Source organism: Rattus norvegicus, chromosome 4, assembly GCF_021556685.1.
Source record: "Rattus norvegicus strain SHRSP/BbbUtx chromosome 4, alternate assembly SHRSP_T2T, whole genome shotgun sequence".
In the NCBI taxonomy this organism is placed as follows: domain Eukaryota; kingdom Metazoa; phylum Chordata; class Mammalia; order Rodentia; family Muridae; genus Rattus; species Rattus norvegicus.
In genome coordinates this window covers 88,107,898-88,128,604 of record NC_141537.1, presented here as the reverse complement: position 1 = coordinate 88,128,604, position 20,707 = coordinate 88,107,898, and the positions used below count along the sequence as shown (strand labels likewise).

Sequence of the window (20,707 nt, the reverse complement as noted above, 5' to 3'; positions counted from 1 at the left end):
TGCTTGGGAAAGCACAAACTTGTACAGCTACTTTTCAAATCAATATGGCATTTCCTCAAACAATTGGGATTCAATCTACCTCAAACCCAGCTATACTCCTCTCAGGCATAAACTCAAAGGATACTCAATTATAACACAAGGACACTTGCTCAGCTATGTCACAGTAGTTTCATTCATAATCGGTAGGAACTGTAAACAACACAACCTATGAATGGATAAAAGAAAATATGGTAAATATAAACAACAGAGTATTACTGAGTTGTTAAAAATAAAAACATTATGAAATTTGTAGGCAGATGGATAAAACTAGAAAAACATCAACTTTAGTATTGTAACCCAAACTCAAGAAGACAAATGCAGAGTATACTGTCTTATAAGTAGTTACAAAAAATTAAATAATGTAGTTTTATGCTACAATCCACAAATCCAGAGACACAAAGTAACAAGAAGGGCTTAAAGGGAGATGCATGGAAGGGGAAAAAGAATAGTTTGCAAGTAGACTGGGGGACAGGAGGGATGGGAACAGGAGGGATCAGGCAGGAGGTGGGAAGATGGAGGGATTGTATTAAGAGAGAATACTGTAATTGGGGGATGGTTGGTAGGGTGGTTTAGACACCTAATTAAGTGGAAACTCCCTGAGATAAATGAGAGTGACCTTAGTGAAGCTTCCTTGTAATGTGAGATTTGGAGACTGAACTGGTAATCTATAAATAGGCAAGGCATACAGCAGAGACTGGGACAGAAACCCAACACAGACTTTCTACCTACAATCTGCCTTTCCTGTCAGATTTCCTGAGGTAATTGTGACACAGAACATGTGGGTGTGCCTAACCTATGTCTTATACATCTTTCGACCCAGAGCCGTGGAGGGAGCCTATGCTTCCTGCATCACCAGGTACCAGAGAGAGGACAGACCACAGACCCAGGACAAAACCAAAACAAGTGGAAAAATATTAATGAAATGATACCCAGAGATTAGTACCTATCCCAATTGTCACCTGAGAGAAGTATGATCCAGGAACTGATGGGAGAAGAAGCAGAGATCCATAGCCAAAGATCAGGCAGAGCCAGGGAACTGTAGATGAAAGGATTATAGGGGCCAAAGGGGTCAAGGACAGCAGGAACACAGGGCTCACAGAATCTATTATGAAGGAGCACAGTGATCACAGAGATTGAAGCAAGAAATATGAACCCTGTATGGGTCTGAGCCATGTCCTCTGCATATACATGATAGATGTGTAGTTTGGGTGTTTTTGTGGGAGTCCTAAAAATTGGAGGCGGGTGTGTCTGACACTTTCCTATGCTTGTTGTGTTTTATACTCCTAGTGGTTTGACTCATCTAGTCTTCATAAGAGGCTTTGTATCTTGTCTTACTCTAACGTGGTATGCCACGTTTGGCTGATATCCTTGGGAGGCCTGTTTCTTGTTTATAAAAGGAAAAGGGGTGGATTTGTGGAGAGAAGATATTAGGGAGGGATTAGAAGGAATGGAGAGATGGGAAACTGAGGTCAGGAAGTATTGTATGAAAGAATAAATAAAATCATAATTGAGAAACAAATCTACAATACTATCTTAACACTATTCTTGATGATTCAGAGTAAATTAACATATTTTCAATGTAAATGCTAAAAAGTTACTATAAGTAAGAATCTTCTTTCGAGTAAACTCAGCATCAGGGAAACATTTATGATATCAATTAAAATAGAGAAAGGGAATTCATGTGGAAATATCAACTTATGGTGTACTGTGAACTGAAAGATCTCCATATATCTTGGCAGCAGAAATGTATAAAAGAATGTATGATACCATGAATTTAACTTAAATGATAAAAAAATATTACTTTGCTTCTTGAACTATTAAATAATTTCAAAAGAATAAGTTTTTTTAAATAATTGAGACTAGAACTCCTCACAAAATAAAATCCTAGAACCACTGCTCAATCCAGTTCCAAAGGATACAATGACCTCATATGATCTCTGTGAACACCAGAAATGAACAAATGCAGACATGCTAGCAGAACACTCATACCTAGAAAATAATATAAATCTTCCCTTTTTATAATTATTCTTTAATCTTTTATTACAGTCATCACATTATCACCCACTGGTATTCACTCTGACTATTCCTCATCCTATACATACTCCCTGATGTCCAAAAGGATGTCCCCACCCCAACAGACCTCTCCTCTCCCTGGGACCTCAAGTCTCTTGAAGGTTATGTGTGGCAAGACAAGGCAGTCTTCTATTGTATATGTTTTGTGGTCCTTTAAAAAAATAAGGAAAAATGATCCCCTTTTAAAAAGCCTGTTGGAATTTTGGCCAAAAGTTTTTCAGCATATTGATTATTCTGTTTTCAGAACTCATTTGTACCAAAGGCATAATTGTGGGATATGAGTTCATCACAAACTTCTGAATAGTCAGGATATCAGGGTTGTACCTCCATATCAGGACTGAAGTAGATGAGATGATGAAGTCCACCCAGTACATGACCACAAAGAAGACCACCAGAATCAAGATGGTCTGGGTGGCTCTTTTCTCAGGGGATGCTCTCATGTTGTTGATGCTATGCAGATGCTTGCATTGCCTCTGATGTCTTAACAAGAAAATCACCATGTACACACTTGTGGTCAGCATGACTCCTACAAGAAACACATCTCTTAAAGTTGTTATTGTTAAAATCAATCCCCTTATGATGTTGTTTATTGGAAAGAGTGAGCAATATTTAGTGACCCTCATCTGGTTGGTCTCACTTATATTGGTATAAGCACCAACAGAGAAGAACTGATTAATGCTGAAAGACAAATTGAAAGACCAAAAATAGAAGAAAGCATAGATGACATATTTCTTTAATTTATGTTTAAATTTTGCCAACAGTGAGGTATTAGAACTGATTGTGACAGCCTGGAACACACTCAGGAGGCAGGTGACACAGATAGAGAGGCCTCTCATCACCCTGTTTAGGTAAATAGTTGCCTTACATTTGAAGTCATTCTGAATGTTCAGGAACTCAAACATGTCCTCAAGCCAAATATCCCATCCAGTGAGAACCATAATTATATGAATAAAGGTCAGTTGACAGGAGATCAGGTCCACAGGCTTAGGTCTGTGACTTGAGTTTGTGAAGATGTAGAAAATCAGCAGAAAAATATTGGATAGGACTCCTAGTCCAGCTTGGAAATAAAGGACATTCTTGATTGAAGACATAAATGGAAAGTGTATTGATTTTAAAAGCATAATGTAAGTCTTTTTTATATATCTGGAAAAATATGTTAAATATTAAAATTATTATTCACTTCACAGTATGGTTATATAATCATTCTATTTTCTATACTAATCATTGAGTATCCTATCTCTCTTTTGATGTCTCATCCTGGAAATAGCCTACATTCCTATACGTCCTCCAAGTCTTTCCTATATAGAGAATATATTATTAAAAATAAATTAATTTAGAGTCACATCTATACAGAATACACACTTTGTGTTCCTGTATTATACCTGAATCTCATATCTTGGAATTTCGATTTTATTAATTTGACTTGGCTCATTTTATATTTAAAAATTGAAACAGTATTAATGAGCATAGAATACCAGCCACACTTGCACAAATGTAAAAAAACTATGGTGAGATTGGGGAAAATTATAAAAGATATCAAAAAACAGATGAGAATGCATTATAGTGCATAATTTTAGTAAGATGCATTTAGAAATTTTCTATATTTTCCTCACAATTCTAATGAAATCCCAGGCAAAATGTCTATCACAGTTCATCTTTCATATGTTTCTTTAACATGAGATCTTACATCCCCAGAATCTAGAATTAAAGACATAGATACAGAGGAAGACCATTGGTAAACTCCGATTCAAGATTAAGTGATTAATTCTAAGGTATCAAGAAAAGACCATTTTTTAAAAATCTTTTTTCGAGAGGATGGTGGTGTAAATCCTTAACAAGATGTTTCCTTTTGGCTTTTTCAACAAAACATATGATTTTCCCTCACTTCCTCTGTGTTCTGTATTTGTCTCCCTACCCCTTACCTAAGGATCCACCCATTTCCCATTTCCCTCTTAGATCAATTATGTCCTGTTGCTACTCCCCTGTACCTTCCTCCCCACTTCATCTGTATTTACCTACCTCTTCACCCTAAGGAGCCCAATCTTTTCTTATTCCTGATGAGACACTTGTAGTCTGCTATTCTGTTCTCCATTGCACCCACCCTCACCCATGTCTTTGCAGTGGTACCATTTTTTGCCTTACTGGCTTTTACAGTTACACAATCTACATTCTACAGGCTACATAATCACATCTGAAGACTTGGAACTGGGAGCCTCTAACAAGAAAGAATATAGGATGCTAAGAAAACCCTATTATCTATACATTTTTTTCCACTAAGAGTGAATGACTAGAAGCTTGCATATAATGGTTGAAGCTGAATCTGTGTGTGCTGACAAGTGATACTTGGGAGGTTTATACATTTATATGGACCATAATAATAGAAATTTAAGAGTGATTTTCATAAAATTGTAAATGTACTTGTCAAAACCCCTGGTATTATTCTATGGTCTCATTAAATGCTAAAGCTATACTTTCAGTGATCGTTTCTGTAGTTCAGTACTGAAGCTGACTGTAGTTGACTGAAGCTGGAGTTATCCAAAGAGCATAGTAATCAAAAATTCTATTTGATAACTAGATAATTGTACATATTCCTGAGACTTCTTGTGAAAATGCCATAAAGAAAAATTGCACAACTGTCTTAAACCTTTGCTTGTGGTATGTACATGTAAGATATGGATGTACACAGAAGCTGATAGTTATAAAACAAATTCTAAGTCTTTGCCTGTGCAATTTCATAGACGTAAGACCTGAGAAATTTCTTAGTCAGCTTGAATCACTTCCCACAAAGAGAATAAAAAAATAAACAAAAGGAAATATGATAACAACCAAAAGGAGAAATCATTGTAATTGAAGAAACCTATCTCTCTAAAGTTAAAAAAATCCCTTAATATATAATGTTAACAGTGTCTTATGTATTCCTAGGCTATGAGTTAAAACTCTCATGAGAATTCCTAAAGATATGCAAACTTAATAAGAAAAATACAGATAAACACTAAATTAGTTAGTATTTGTTGTACATTCCTAGCTTAAGTTTCATATTATTAAATGCATAAAGCCAGTTAACTCAATAAAAGAAGTAACAAGAGAAAATACAAAATACAATTTAAGGTAATGCTATGAAGGTAATCCTGCATACCAATAAGTGTGTTTCTTTGTTCATCACCCTCTAAGGTATTTCAGTGTCTTGTTATAGGATTGAAAACTAATGCATTTTGCATTATTCATGTGGAACAGTATTGCGTGAATTATTAGTGTACACACCCAAGAGAATCCTAAGTAAGATACCCTCCCTAAATCTTGTGTCTGGAGCAACTTTTACATACATATGTAGGACATTCATTTTAAAAACTGAGGAAATGTCTTATATGATTACCAAATATATAATACCCATTGATCACCTTCACACTTTTATCCTTTTCTATCACTGTATATATCTGCTAGGTCCTGCTCCTTTTCTGAATAGTCCCATTCTAAGGTTGTATATGTAACAAGAGATCATACTTAGAGAAAACTATGTATTTCTCTTAATCATTTCACTGATTCCTTTATGTCCACAAGCATCTGTGAAATGCTGGTGAAATTGGGTGACTCAAAAGTAATATTCCAAGCAGAGGATTGTCTAATCATTTAATACAGAAATCCTTCTTCCTTCTATCACTTAATTACAGGTCTCATTATAATGAAGAGAAAAGGAAACACTCACCCACCTGGGCCTTCAACAAACATCCTTGTAGAATGTGGCCCTAAGATCTAGTTATAAGGAAGAGATATCATCAGCTCAAATCCCTTTAGACCTAGTTATCATGTCATCTGGAAAAGGACATTCTATACATGAGTTTGGTAGGAAGTGGCACTATCAAATGGAAAAGTGAACTTTCCTAATTCCAGGAAAACAGTAGAGTTGTAACAGCTGAGCTCTGGGTTTCCCATGTGTGAGCTATTCTCTCCATTCTCTATCTGTCCGTGTGGACTGATCTCAGTCATTTTGAACAGAATTTGCCACAATAATATCCCACTTAAAAAAAGTAGAAAACAGTTTTAGCAGAAGTGCGGACCATTATGAGACCTCAGGAAAGACTGCCACCTGTACCCACCTTTACCTACATCCTGTTCCAATAGGAAGCCTCAAAATGCCTCTGGACACAGGAATACAGGAAGAGTCAGCAGGAGGTACCTGCTGCTCTGGTCTGTTCCTGGAACTGAACTGAACCAGTCAAACAGCTCTCTGCACCCAAATCCTGTTGGGGAGAGAGCTAGACCCTCAGAAGTGCGGACATGCTTGAGAAATCAAACGAGACTACCCTCTGCCCAGCTTCCCGACCCAAGAGGGAATGGCCTAGTGCAAGTTGTGCCCCGTACACACAGGAAACTAGGAGCAATCAGCAGCAGGTTTCTGCCTGAGTTAAAAGCTGAAAGACAGTCACCAGGAATGACTAATTACTTGAGAGGAGAGCACCTGTTCCCAGAAACAGCTGAAAGGAAAAAGGAAAACAGTTCTAGAGGAGTTCTGACACAGAGATCTAGAGGAGGGTCAAGCCACTGTCAGAAACAGCAAGATAAGCTAATACCACAGACAACCTGATGATGAGTGGCAAACACAGAGAGCCAAGCAACAGAAACCAAGACTACTTTCATAATCACAGCCCAGTTCTCCAACTAAAGTAAATACTGGATATGCAAACTCACTGGAAAAGCAAGATGTAGATTTAAAATAACATTTTATGATGATGATAGAGGCATTTAACTAGGACATAAATACTCCCTTAAAGACCTCAGTGAACTAGATTGTTGGGGGGAGGGCAGCAAGGGGGGAGGATGGGGAGGGGAACACCAATAAAGAAAGGGAGGGGGGGGGATGTTTGCCCGGAAACCGGGAAAGGGAATAACACTCGAAATGTATATAAGAAATACTCAAGTTAATAAAAAAAAAGACCTATAGGCCAACACAAGTAAACATGTAAAAGCCCTTAAATAGGAAACACAAAAATCCCTTAAAGAATTACAGGAAAACACAAACAGGTGAAGTAATTGAAGAAAATCATTAAAAATGGCAATAGAAACAACAAAGTAAGTACAAAGGGAGACAACTGGAGATAGAAATCCTAGGGCAGAGATCAGGAGTCGTAGATGCAAGCATCACTGACAGAATACAAGAGATAAAAGACAGAATCTCAGGGGCAGAAGATACCATAGAAAACATCGACAGAACCATCAAAGAAAATGAAAAACACAAAAAGCTAGCCCTAAACATTCAGGAAAGCAAGGAAAAAATGAGAAGATCAAACCTAAGGGTAATAGGTATAGAAGAGAGTTAAGACTCCAAACTTAAAGGGCCAGTAAATATATTCAACAAAATCATAGAAGAAAACTTCCCTAACCTAAAGAAAGAGATGCCCATAAACATACAAGAAGCCTACAGAACTCTAAATAGATTGGACCAGAAGAGAAATTTCTCCAGCCACATAATAGTCAAACACCAAATGTACAAAACAAAGAAAGACTATTAAAAGAAGTAAGGGAAAAGGTCAAATGACATATAAAGACAGACCTATAAAAATTACACCAGACATCTCACCAGAGAAAATGAAAGCCAGAAGTTCCTGGAAAGATGTCATATAGACCCTAAGAGAACACAAACACCAGCCCATGCTACTATATCTAGCAAAACTCTCAATTAACATAGATGGAGAAATTAAGATATTCCACAACAAAACCAAATGTACATAATATCTTTCTATAAATCCAGCCCTATACAGAATAATAGATGGAAAACTCCAACACAAAGTGATAAACTATGCTTTAGAAAAAGGAAGAAATTAATCTCCTTGCAACAAAACCAAAAGAAGAGAGACACAAAAACACAATTCCACCTCTAACAATGAAAATAATAGGAAGCAAAAATCACCATTCCTTAATATCTCTCAATACCTACCGACATAATTCCCCAATAAAAAGTCATACATTAACAGACTGGATATGTAAAGAGGACCCAATATTTTTCTGCATGCAGGAAACACATCTCATAGACAAAAACAGACACTACCTCAGAGTGAATGGCTGGATACAATTTTCCAAGCAAATGGCCTGAGGAAACAGGCTGGGGTTCCAATTCTAATATTGAAAAAAATTGACTTTCAACCAAAGTCTTTAAAAAAGATAATTTTATATTCATCAAAGAAAAAACCCACCAAGATTTTTCCTAAATCCTAAAATCCTAAAATCTCAATTCTACATATCTATGCTCCAAAACCAAGGGCAACTACATCCATAAAAGAAACCTTACTAAATATCAAATCACATACACCTCACACAATATTGGTGGAGATTTCAACACCCCACTTTCATCAATGGATAGATCATGGAAACATAAATTAAAGAGAGACCTACAGAAACTAATACTAGTTTTGAACTAAATGGATTTAGTACATATTTATAGAACATTTCATCCTAAAACAAAAGGATATATATTCTTCTCAGCACCTCATAGTACCTTCTCAAAAACTGATGATATAATTGATCACAAAACAGGCCTAAACAGATATAGGAAGATAGAAATAATCCCATGCATCCTATCAGATCACCATGGACTAAGGCTGGTCTACAATAAAAACAGTAACGAGAGAATGCCTACATATACATGGAAGTGGAACAACACTCTCCTCAATGAAAAGGTGGTCAAGGAAGATATAAAGAACGAAATTAAATATTTCTTCAAACTTAATAAAAATTAAGATACAACATATCCAAACTTATGGGATACAATGAAAGCAGGGCTAAGAGGAAAACTCAGAGCTCTGGGTGACTGCAAAAAGAAACAGGAGAGAGCACACATCAGCAGCTTGACAGCACACATAAAAGCTCTAGAATAAAAAGAGACAAATACACCCAAGAGGAGTAGAAGTCAGGACATAATCAAACTCAGGGTTGAAATCAGCCAAGCAGAAATAAGAAGGACTATACAAAGAATCAACAAAAACAGGAGCTCGTTCTTTGAGAAAATCAACAAGATAAATAAACCCTTAGCCAGACTAACCAGAGTGCACAGAGAGTGTATCCAGATTAGCAAAATCAGGAATGAAAAGAAAGACATAACGACAGAATGTGAGGAAATTAAAAAAAATTAGCTCCTATTACAAAAGCCTATATTCAACAAAACTGGAAAATCTGAAGGAAATCGACAGTTATCTAGAAAATTACCAGGTACCAAAGTTAAATCAGGAACAGATAAACCATCTAAACAACACCATACTCCTAAAGAAAGAGAAGCAGTTATTAAAAGTCTCCCAACCAAAAATAGCCCAGGACCAGATGTGTTTAGTGTAGAATTCTATGAGACCATCATAGAAGACCTCATACCAATACTGTACAAACTATTCCACAAAATAGAAACAGACAGTGTACTACTAAATTCCTTCTATGAAGCCACAATTACTCCTATACTCTAAAAAAAAAGACCCAAAAGAGTAAGAGAGCTTCAGACCAATTTCCCTTATGAATATCGACACAAAAAATACTAAATAAAATTCTTGCAAAGCGAATTCAAGAACAAATCAAAATGATCAAGTTGTTTTCATCCCAAAAATGAAGGGATAGTTCAATATAAGAAACTGCCATCAACATAATCTACTATATATTCAGACTCAGAGATAAAAACTACATGATCATTTCATTAGATGCTGAGAAAGCACTTGACAAAATTCAACATCTCTTCATGATAAAAGTCTTCAAAAGATCAGGAATTCAAGTCCCATACCTAAACATAATAAAAGCCATATACAGCAAACAGTAGATAACATCAAACTAAATGGAGAGAAACTTGAAGCAATCCCACTAAAATCAGGGACTAGATAAAGCTCCCCACTCTTTCCCTACTTATTCAATATAGTACTTGAATTAATAGCCAGTGGAATTGGACAGTGAAAGAAGGTCAAAGGGATAAAAATTGGAAAGAAAGAAGTCAAAATATCATTATTTGCACATGATATGATAGTACACTTAAGTGACCTCAAAAGTTCTACCAGAGAACAACTAAGCCTGATAAACAATTTCACCAAAGTGTCTGGGTAGTAAATTACTCAAACAAATCAGTAGTCTTCCTCTATTCAAAGGATAAACAGGCTGAGAAATTAATTAGGAAAATCACACCGTTCACAATAATTCCAAACAATATAAAACAGCTCGGTGTGACTTTAACCAAGCATGTGAAAGTTTTTTATAACAAGGACTTCAAGTTTCTGAAGAAAGAAATTGAAGATCTCAGAAGACAGAAAGATCTCCCATGCTCTTGGATTGGCAGGATTAATATAGTAAACATGGCCATTTTGCCAAAAGCGATGTATGAATTCAATGCAATCCCCATCAAAATTACAACTCAATTTTTCATAGAATTAAAGAGTAATTTGCAAATTTATTTGGAATAAGAAAAAACCCAGGATAGCGACAACTATACTCAACAATAAAAAACTTCTGGGGAAATCACCATCCCTGACCACAAGCAGTGTTACAGAGAAATAGTGCTAAAAACTGTATGATATTGGTACAGAGACAGGCAGATAAATTAGTGGAATAGAATTGAAGATGCAGAAATGAACCCACTCACCTTCGGTCACTTGATCTTTGACAAAGGAGCTCAAACTGTTCATGGGAAGAAAGATTGTATTTTCTTTTCTTTTCTTTTTTTTATTGTATATGTTTCTTTAGTTACATTTCAAATATTCCCTTTCCAGATTTCCTGTCCTTAAGCCCCATCCCCTCTCTCTTTGCCATACAGGTGTTCCCCAATCCACCCCCTTCCTGCTTCAATCCAACATTCCCCTGCACTGAGAGGTCCAGCCTTGGCTACCAAGGGCTACCCTTCCATTGGTGCCTCAACAAAGCTATTCTAGGCTACATATGCAGTTGGAAACCTGGGTCAGTCCATGTATAGGTTTTTTTATCTTTATTAACTTGAGTATTTCTTATTACATTTCAATTGTTATTCCCCTTCCCGGTTTCCAGGCCAACATCCCCCTAAACCCTCCCTCTCCCCTACTATATGGCTACACCTCCCCATCCTCCCCCAATTACCACCCTCCCCCCAACAATCACGTTTACTGGGGGTTCAGTCTTGGCAGGACCAAGGGCTTCACCTTCCACTGGTGCCCTTACAAGTCTATTCATTGCTACCTACACAGTTGGAGCCCAGAGTCAGTCCATGTATAGTCTTTGGGTAGTGGCTTAGTCCCTGGAAGCTCTGATTGGTTGGCATTGTTGTTCATGTGGGGTCTTGAGCCCCATCAAGCTCTTCCAGTCCTTTCTCTGATTCCTTCAACGGGGTTCCCGTTCTCAGTGGTTTGCTGCTGGCATTCGCGTATGCATTTGCCGTATTCTGTCTGTGTCTCTCAGGAGAGATTTACATCCGGTTCCTGTCAGCCTTATCTAGTTTGCTGGCTGGATATGTATGGGCTACATGTGGGGCAGGCACTGAATGGGTGTTCCTTCTGCCTCTGTTCTAAAATTTGCCTCCCTATTCCCTGCCAAGGGTATTCCTGTTCCCCTTTTAAAGAAGGAGTGAAGCACGCACATTTTGGTCATCCGTCTTTAGTTTCATGTGTTCTGTGCATCTAGGATAATTCAAGCATTTAGGCTAGTGGCCACTTATCAATGAGTGCATACCATGTGTGTTTTTCTGTGATTGGGTTACCTCACTCAGGATGATATTTTCCAGTTTCATCCATTTGCCTATGAATTTCATAAAGTCATTGTTTTTGATAGCTGAGTAATATTCCATTGTGTAGATGTACCACTTTTCTGTATCCATTCTTCTGTTGAAGGGCATCTGGGTTCTTTCCATCTTCTGGCTATTATAAATAAGGCTGCTATGAATATAGTGGAGCATGTGTCTTTGTCATATGTTGGCGCATCTTTTGGGTATATGACCAAGAGAGGTATAGCTAGGTCCTCAGGTAGTTCAATGTCCAGTTTTTTGAGGAACCTCCAGACTGATTTGCAGAATGGTTGTACCAGTCTGCAATCCCACCAACAATGGAGGAGGGTTCCTCTTTCTCCACATCCTCGACAGCATCTGCTGTCACCTGAGTTTTTGATCTTAGCCATTCTCACTGGTGTGAGGTGAAATCTCAGGGTTGTTTTGATTTGCATTTCCCTTATGACTAAAGATATTGAACATTTCTTTAGGTGTTTCTCAGCCATTCAGCATTCCTCAGCTGTGAATTGTTTGTTTAGCTCTGAACTCCATTTTTTAATAGGGTTATTTGTCTCCCTGTGGTCTAACTTCTTGATTTCTTTGTATATATTGGATACAAGCCCTCTATCAGTTGTAGGATTGGTAAAGATCTTTTCCCAATCTGTTGGTTGCCATTTTGTCCTTACAACGGTGTCCATTGCCTTACAGAAGCTTTGCAGTTTTATGAGATCCCATTTGTCAATTCTTGATCTTACAGCATAAGCCATTGGTGTTTTGTTCAGGAAATTTTCTCCAGTGCCCATGTGTTCAAGATGCTTCCCCACTATTTCTTCTATTAGTTTGAGTGTATCTGGTTTCATGTGGAGGTCCTTGATCCACTTGGACTTAAGCTTTGTACAGGGTGATAAGCATGGATCGATCTGTATTCTTCTACATGCTGACCTCCAGTTGAACCAGCACCATTTGCTGAAAATGCTTCCTTTCTTCCATTGGATGGTTTTGGCTCTTTGTCAAAAATCAAGTGAACATAGGTGTGTGGGTTCATTCCTTGTCTTCAATTCAATTACACTGGTTTATCTGTCTGTCTCTTTAACAATACCATGCAGTTTTTATCATTTTTGCTTTGTAATACTGCTTGAGTTCAGGGATAATGATTCTCCCAGAAGTCCTTTTATTGTTGAGGATAGTTTTAGCTATCCTGGGTTTTTTGTTATTCCAGATGAATTTGCAAATTGTTCTGTCTAACTCTTGGAGGAATTGGATTGGTATTTTGATGGGGATTGCATTGAATCTGTAGATTGCTTTTGGTAAAATGGCCATTTTTACTAAGTTAATCCTGCCAATCCATGAGCATGAGAGATCTTTCCATCTTCTGAGGTCTTCTTCAATTTCTTTCTTCAGAGGCTTGCATTTCTTATCATATAGATCTTTCACTTACTTCGTTAAAGTCACACTGAGGTATTTTATATTATTTGGAATTGTTATGAAGGGTGTCGTTTCCCTAATTTCTTTCTCGGCTTGTTTCTCTTTTGTAAAGAGGAAGGCTACTGATTTATTTGAGTTAATTTTATACGGAGCCACTTTCCTGAAGGTTTTTTATCAGGTTTAGTAGTTCTCTGGTGGAACTTTTGGGATCGCTTAAATATACTATCATATTATCTGCAAATAGTGATATTTTGACTTATTCTTTTCCAATCCGTATCCCCTTGATCTCCTTTTGTTCTCTGATTGCTCTGGCTAAAACTTATTGCATAAGTAAGGAGAGAGTAGGCAGCCTGATTTTAGTGGGATTGCTTCAAGTTTCTCTCCATTTAGTTTAATGTTAGCTACTGGTTTGCTGTATATGACTTAGTAATGACTTAGGTTGTGGAAGCTCCTTTTGGTTGGCATTGTTTTTCTTATGGGTTTGCAAGCTCCTTCAGCTCTTTCAATCTTTCCAATACTTGTCCCAAAGTGCATCCTGTATTCAGTTCAGTTGTTTGCTGCTACCATTGATCTCTGTAATCGACATGCTCTGGATGTGTCTCTCGGGAGATATCTATGTCCAGTCTTTTTCAGCATGTACTTTTTAGCTTCAACAATCTTATCTACTTTTGGTGGCTGTATATATATGGGCCACATGTGGGGCAGAATCTGAATGGCTGTTCTTTCATTCACTGCTCTAAATTTTGCTTCCATATACCCTCCCATGGATATTTTTTCCTCTCTTAAGACGGAGTGGGAGTATCCGCATTTTGTTCCTCCTTATTGAGCTTCCTGTGGTATGTGGGTTGCAATTTCGGTAATTTGAGCTTTTGGGCAAGTATCCACCTATCAGTGAGTGAATACCAAGTGTGTTTTTCTGTGATTGGATTACCTCCATCAGGGTGATATTTTCTAGTTCATTCCATTTGCCTATGAATTTCATGAAGTCATGGTTTTTGAGCACTGAGTAGTACTCCATTGTGTAGATGTACCACATTTCTTTAATCAATTTCTCTGTTGGAAGCCATCTGGCTTCTTATAGCTTCTAAGGCTGCTATGAATATAGTGGAGCATGTTTCTTTGTTGTATATTGGATCCTCTTTTGGGTATATGCCCAGGAGAGGTATAGCTCGGTCCTCATGAAGTGGAATGTCCAATTTTCTGAAAAACCTACAGACTGATTTCAGGGGTGGTTGTACCAGTTTGCATTCCCACTAACAATGGATGAGTGTTCCTCTTTCTCAACAAGCTTTCCAGAGTCTGCTGTCACCTGAGTTTTTGATCTTAGCCATTCTGACTGGTGTGAAGTGGAATGTCAGGGTTGTTTTGATTTGCATTTCCCTGATGACTAAAGATGTTGAACATTTCTTTGAGTGCTTTTCAGCCATTCAATATTCCTCAGTTGAGAATGTTTTGTTTAACTGTGTACCCCATTTTTAAATAGAGTTATAAGGCTCTCTGGAGCCTAAGTTCTTGAGTTCTTTGTATAGTTTGGATATTAGCCCTCTGTCAGATAGAGGATTGGTAAAGATCTTTTCCCAATCTGTTGGTTGCCATTTTGTCCTAATGACAGTGTCTTTTTCCTTACAGAAGCATTGCAATTTTATGAGGTCCCATTTATCACTTCTTGACCTCAGAGCAAGGTCCATTGGTGTTTTGTTCAGAAAATTCTTCCCAGTGCCCATTTCATCGAGACCCTTCCCACTTTTTCTTCTTTTAGGTTGAGTGTATCTGGTTTGATCTGGAGGTCCTTGATCTACTTGAACTTAAGCTTGGTACATAGTGATGAATGGATCAATTTGCATTCTTCTACATGCTGACCTCCAGTTGAACCAGCAACATTTGTTGAAAATACTATCTTTATTCCATTGGATGGTTTTAGCTCCTTTGTCAAAGATCAAGTGACCATAGGTATGTGGTATCATTTCTGGGTCTTCAGTTCTGTTGCACTGATCTATCTGTCTATCTCTGTACCAATACTATACAGTTTTTCACTATTGCTCTATAATACTGCTTGAAGTCAGGGATGGTGATTTCCCCAGAAGTTCTTTCACTGTTGAGTATAATTTTTGCCATCCTGTTTTTTTTGTGTTATTCCAAATGAATTTACAAATTGCTCTTTCTATGTCTATAAAGAATTGAGTAGGAATTTTGATGGAATTGCTTTGAATCCATATATTGCTTTTGGGGAATTGGCCATTTTTACTATATTAATCCTGACAATCCATGAGCATGGGAGATGTTTCCATCTTCTGAAACCTTCAATTTATTTCTTCAGAGACTTGAAGTTCTTGTCATAAAGGGCTTTCACTTGCATGGTTAAAGTCATATCAAGATATTTTATATTATTTAGGAAAATTGTAAAGGGGGTAATTTTCCTAATTTATTCCTCAGCCTGTTCATTCTTTGAGTAGAGAAGGGCTACTGATTTTTTTTGAGTTAATATTTACCCTGACACTTTGCTGTAGTTGTTTATCAGGTTAAGTACTTCTCTGGTGGAACTTTTGGAGTCACATATGTATACTATCATATCATCTGCAAATATTGATATTTTGACTTCTTCCTTTCCAATTTGTATCCCTTTGATCTCCTTTGGCTGTCTGATTGCTCTGGCTATTACTTCGAGTACTATATTGAATAAGTAGGGTGAGAGTAGGGAGCCTTGTCTAGTCCCTGGTCTTAATGGGATTACTTCAAGTTTCTCTCCATTTAGTTTAATGTTAGCAACTGGTTTGCTGTATATGGCTTTTACTATGTTTAGGTATGGGCCTTGAATTCCCAATCTTTCCAGGACTTTTATCATGAAGGGGTGTTGAATTTTGTCTCATGCTTTCACAGCATCTAATAAAATGATTACATGGTTCTTGTCTTTCAGCTTGTTTTTTATAGTAGATTTCGTGTTGTTTTTCCATATATTAAACCATCCCTGTATCCCTGGCTTGAAGTCCATTTGAACATAATGTATGATCGTTTTGATGTGTTCTTGGATTCAGTTTGCAAGAATTTTATTGAGTATTTTTGTGTCAATATTCATTAGCTAAATTGGTCTGAAGTTCTCATTCTTTGTTGGGTCTTTGTGTGGTTTCGGTATACGAGTAATTGTGACTTCATAGAAGGAATATGGCAGTGCTATATCTGTTTCTATTTTGTACAATATTTTGGACAGTATTGATATGAGGTCTTTTTTAAGGTCTGATATTATTCTGCACTGAACCCATCTGGTCCTGGGCTCTCTCTGGACGGGAGACTTTTAATAACTGCTTCTACTTTTTTAGGAGTTTTGGGGTTGTTTCAATGGTTTATTTGTTCCTAATTTAACTTTGGTACCTGATATTTGTCTGGAAAATTGTCCAGCTCCTCCAGATTTTCCAGTTTTGTTAATTCAAAGTAGGATCTGATGACTATTTTGGATTTTCCTCAGATTCTGTTGTTATTTCTTGCTTTTCATTTCTGATTTTTTTTTAACTTGGATACACTCTCTGTGACCTCTCATTAGTCTGGCTAAGTGTTTAATCTATCTTGTTCATTTACTCAAGAAACAGCTCCTGGTTTTGTTGATTCTTTGTATAGTCCTTTTCATGTCCAGTTGCTTGATTTCAGCCCTAAGGTTGATTTTTTTCCCTGCCTTCTACTCCTCTTGGGTTTATTTCTTTCTTTATTTTATTTTATTAACTTGAGTATTTCTTATATACATTTCGAGTGTTATTCCCTTTCCCAGTTTCCGGGCAAACATCCCCCTCCCCCCTCCCCTTATTTAGGGGTGTTCCCCTCCCCACCCTCCCTCCCTTGTCGCCCTCCCCCCAACAATCTAGTTCACTGGGGGTTCAGTCTTAGCAGGACCCAGGGCTTCCCCTTCCACTGGTGCTATTACTAGGATATTCATTGCTATCTATGAGGTCAGAGTCCAGGGTCAGTCCATGTATGGTCTTTAGGTAGTGGCTTAGTCCCTGGAAGCTCTGGTTGCTTGGCATTGTTGTGCATATGGGCTCTCGAGCCCCTTCAAGCTCTTCTAGAACTTCAAGAACTATATTGAATAAGTAGGGAGAGAGTGGGCAGCCTTGTCTAGTCCCTGATTTTAGTGGGATTGCTTCAAGTTTCTCTCCATTTAGTTTAATGTTAGCAACTGGTTTGCTGTATATGGCTTTTACTATGTTTAGGTATGGGCCTTGAATTCCTATTCTTTCCAGGACTTTTATCATGAAGGGGTGTTGAATTTTGTCAAATGCTTTCTCAGCATCTAATGAAATGATCATGTGGTTTTGTTCTTTCAGTTTGTTTATATAATGGATCACGTTGATGGTTATCCATATATTAAACCATCCCTGCATGCCTGGGATGAAGCCTACTTGATTATGGTGGATGATTGTTTTGATGTGCTCTTGGATTCGGTTTGCCAGAATTTTATTGAGTATTTTTGCGTCGATATTCACAAGGGAAATTGCTCTGAAGTTCTCTTTCTTTTTTGGGTCTTTGTGTGGTTTAGGTATAAGAGTAATTATGGCTTCATAGAAGGAATTCGGTAGTGCTCCATCTGTTTCAATTTTGTGGAATAGTTTGGAAACCTTACTAAAGCTCAAAACACACATTGCACCTCACACAATAATAGTAGGAGACTTCAACACCCCACTCTCATCAATGGACAGATCATGGAAACAGAAATTAAACAGAGACGTAGACAGACTAAGAGAAGTCATGAGCCAAATGGACTTAACAGATATTTATAGAACATTCTACGCTAAAGCAAAAGGATATACCTTCTTCTCAGCTCCTCATGGTACTTTCTCCAAAATTGACCATATAATTGGTCAAAAAACGGGCCTCAACAGGTACAGAAAGATAGAAATAATCCCATGCGTGCTATCGGACCACCACGGCCTAAAACTGGTCTTCAATAATAATAAGGGACGAATGCCCACATATACGTGGAAATTGAACAATGCTCTACTCAATGATAACCTGGTCAAGGGAGAAATAAAGAAAGAAATTAAAGACTTTTTAGAATTTAATGAAAATGAAGGTACAACATACCCAAACTTATGGGACACAATGAAAGCTGTGCTAAGAGGAAAACTCATAGCGCTGAGTGCCTGCAGAAAGAAACAGGAAAGAGCATATGTCAGCAGCTTGACAGCACACCTAAAAGCTCTAGAACAAAAAGAAGCAAATACACCCAGGAGGAGTAGAAGGCAGGAAATAATCAAACTCAGAGCTGAAATCAACCAAGTAGAAACAAAGAGGACCATAGAAAGAATCAACAGAACCAAAAGTTGGTTCTTTGAGAAAATCAACAAGATAGATAAACCCTTAGCCAGACTAACGAGAGGACACAGAGAGTGCGTCCAAATTAACAAAATCAGAAATGAAAAGGGAGACATAACAACAGAACCAGAGGAAATTCAAAAAAATCATCAGATCTTACTATAAAAGCCTATATTCAACAAAACTTGAAAATCTGAAGGAAATGGACAATTTCCTAGACAGATACCAGGTACCGAAGTTAAATCAGGAACAGATAAACCAGTTAAACAACCCCATAACTCCTAAGGAAATAGAAGCAGTCATTAAAGGTCTCCCAACCAAAAAGAGCCCAGGTCCAGACGTGTTTAGTGCAGAATTCTATCAGACCTTCATAGAAGACCTCACACCAATATTATTTCTTTTTAAACTAGAGGTTTTGTTTGTGCCTTCAAGCTGCTGACAAAGCTCTCTCCTGTTTCTTTTCACAGGCACTCAGAGCTATGTGTTTTCATTGTGTCCCATATGTTTGGGTATGTAGTATCTTCATTTTCATTAAATTCTAAGAATTCTTTAATTTCTTTCTTTATTTCTTCCTTAACCAAGTTGTCATTGAGGAGAGCATTGTTCAACTTCTGTATATATTTGGGGTTTCTGTCATTATTGTTATTATTGAAGACCAGTCTTATTCCATAGTGATCTGATAGGATGCATGGGACTCTTCCTATATCTGATGAGGCCTGGTTTGTGATTGAGTATATGGTAAATTTTGGAGAAGATACAATGAAGTGCTGAGAAGAAGGTATATCCTTTTGTGTAAGGATGGAATGCTCTATAGGTATCTGTTAAGTTCATTTGCTTCATAACTTCTGTTAGTTTCTCTACGTCTTTGCTTAATTTATGTTTCCATGATCTGTCCTTTGATTAGAGGGGGGTTGTTGAAATCTCCTCCAATTATCATATGAGGTACAATGTCTGTTTTGACCTTTAGTAAGGTTGCTTTCATGAATGTAGGTGTTCATTTAGGATTGAGAGTTCATCTTGGTGGATTTTTCCTTTGAATATGAAGTATCCTTCCTTATGTTTTTTGATGACTTTTAGTTGAAAGTCAATTTTATTCACTATGAGAATGGCAATTCCAGCTTGTTTCTTTGGACCATTTGCTCAGAAAATTGTTTCCCAGCCATTCACTCTGAGGTAGTATCTGTCTTTGTCTCTGAGGTGTGTTTCTTGCATGCAGCAAAATGCTGGGTCCTCTTTATCTATCCATTCTGTTAGTCTTTGTCTTTTTATTGGAGAATTGATTCTGTTGATGTTGAGAGATATTAAGGAATAGTAATTTCCACTTCCTGTTATTTTCTTTTTTAGAAGCGGAATTAAGTTTTTGTGTCTCTCTTTTGGTTTCATTGCAAGGAGATTATATTTGTGCTTTCTGTACCATGTAGTTTCCCCCCTTTTGTTGAAGTTTTCCATCTATTATGCTTCGTAGGGCTAGATTTGTAGAAAGATATTGTGTAAATTTGGTTTTGTCATGTGACATCTTGGTTTCTCCATCTATGTTAATTGACAGTTTTCCTGGATACTATAGCTTAGGCTGGCATTTGTGTTGTTTTAGGGTCTGTATGATATCTGTCTAGGATCTTCAGGCTTTCATAGTCTCTGGTGAGGAGTCTGATGTAATACTTAGAGGTCTGCCTTTATTTATCTCTTGTCCTTTTTCCCTTACTGGTTTTAATGGTTTTTCTTTCTTTTGTGCATTTCATGTTTTTTTCCATCTTTATTAAATTGAGTAATTCTTACTTATATTTCAAATGTTTTTCTCTTTTCTGGTTTCCATGCCAATGTCCCCCATTTCCTCCCTCTTCCCTTCTATATGGGTGTTCCCTCCCAGTCCTCCCCGCATTACCACCCTCCCCACAAGAATTCCATTCACTGGAGGTCCAGCCTTGGCAGGACCAAGGGCTTCCCCTTCCACTAGTGCACTTACTAGGCTATTCATTACTACCTATGCAGTTGTTATTATTTGAAGGGAGGAATTTCTCTTCTGGTCCAATCTATTTGGAGTTCTGTAGGCTTCTTGTATGTTTGTAGGCATCTCTTTCTTTTGGTTAGGGAAGTTTTCTTCTATAATTTCATTGAATATATTTACTGGCCCTTTAAGTTTGGAGTCTTCACTTTCTTCTATACCTATTATCCTTAGGTTTGGTCTTA

At 37.4% G+C, this 20,707-nt stretch overlaps 1 protein-coding gene across 1 annotated transcript; it reads right to left on the bottom strand.

Moving 5' to 3' along the window:
* Positions 1–2,294: 2,294 nt before the first annotated feature.
* Vom1r83 (vomeronasal 1 receptor 83) lies at positions 2,295–3,203 on the bottom strand. Its single transcript, XM_087659871.1, has one exon. The coding sequence runs from the start codon at positions 3,201–3,203 to the stop codon at positions 2,295–2,297; it is 909 nt and encodes a 302-aa protein (XP_087515997.1).
* Between the last annotated feature and the right edge of the window lie 17,504 nt (positions 3,204–20,707).

Coding starts and splice junctions, on each gene's coding strand:
- Vom1r83 (XM_087659871.1), bottom strand. CDS start 3,203: ATGTCTTCAATCAAGAATGTCCTTTATTTCCAAGCTGGACTAGGAGTC.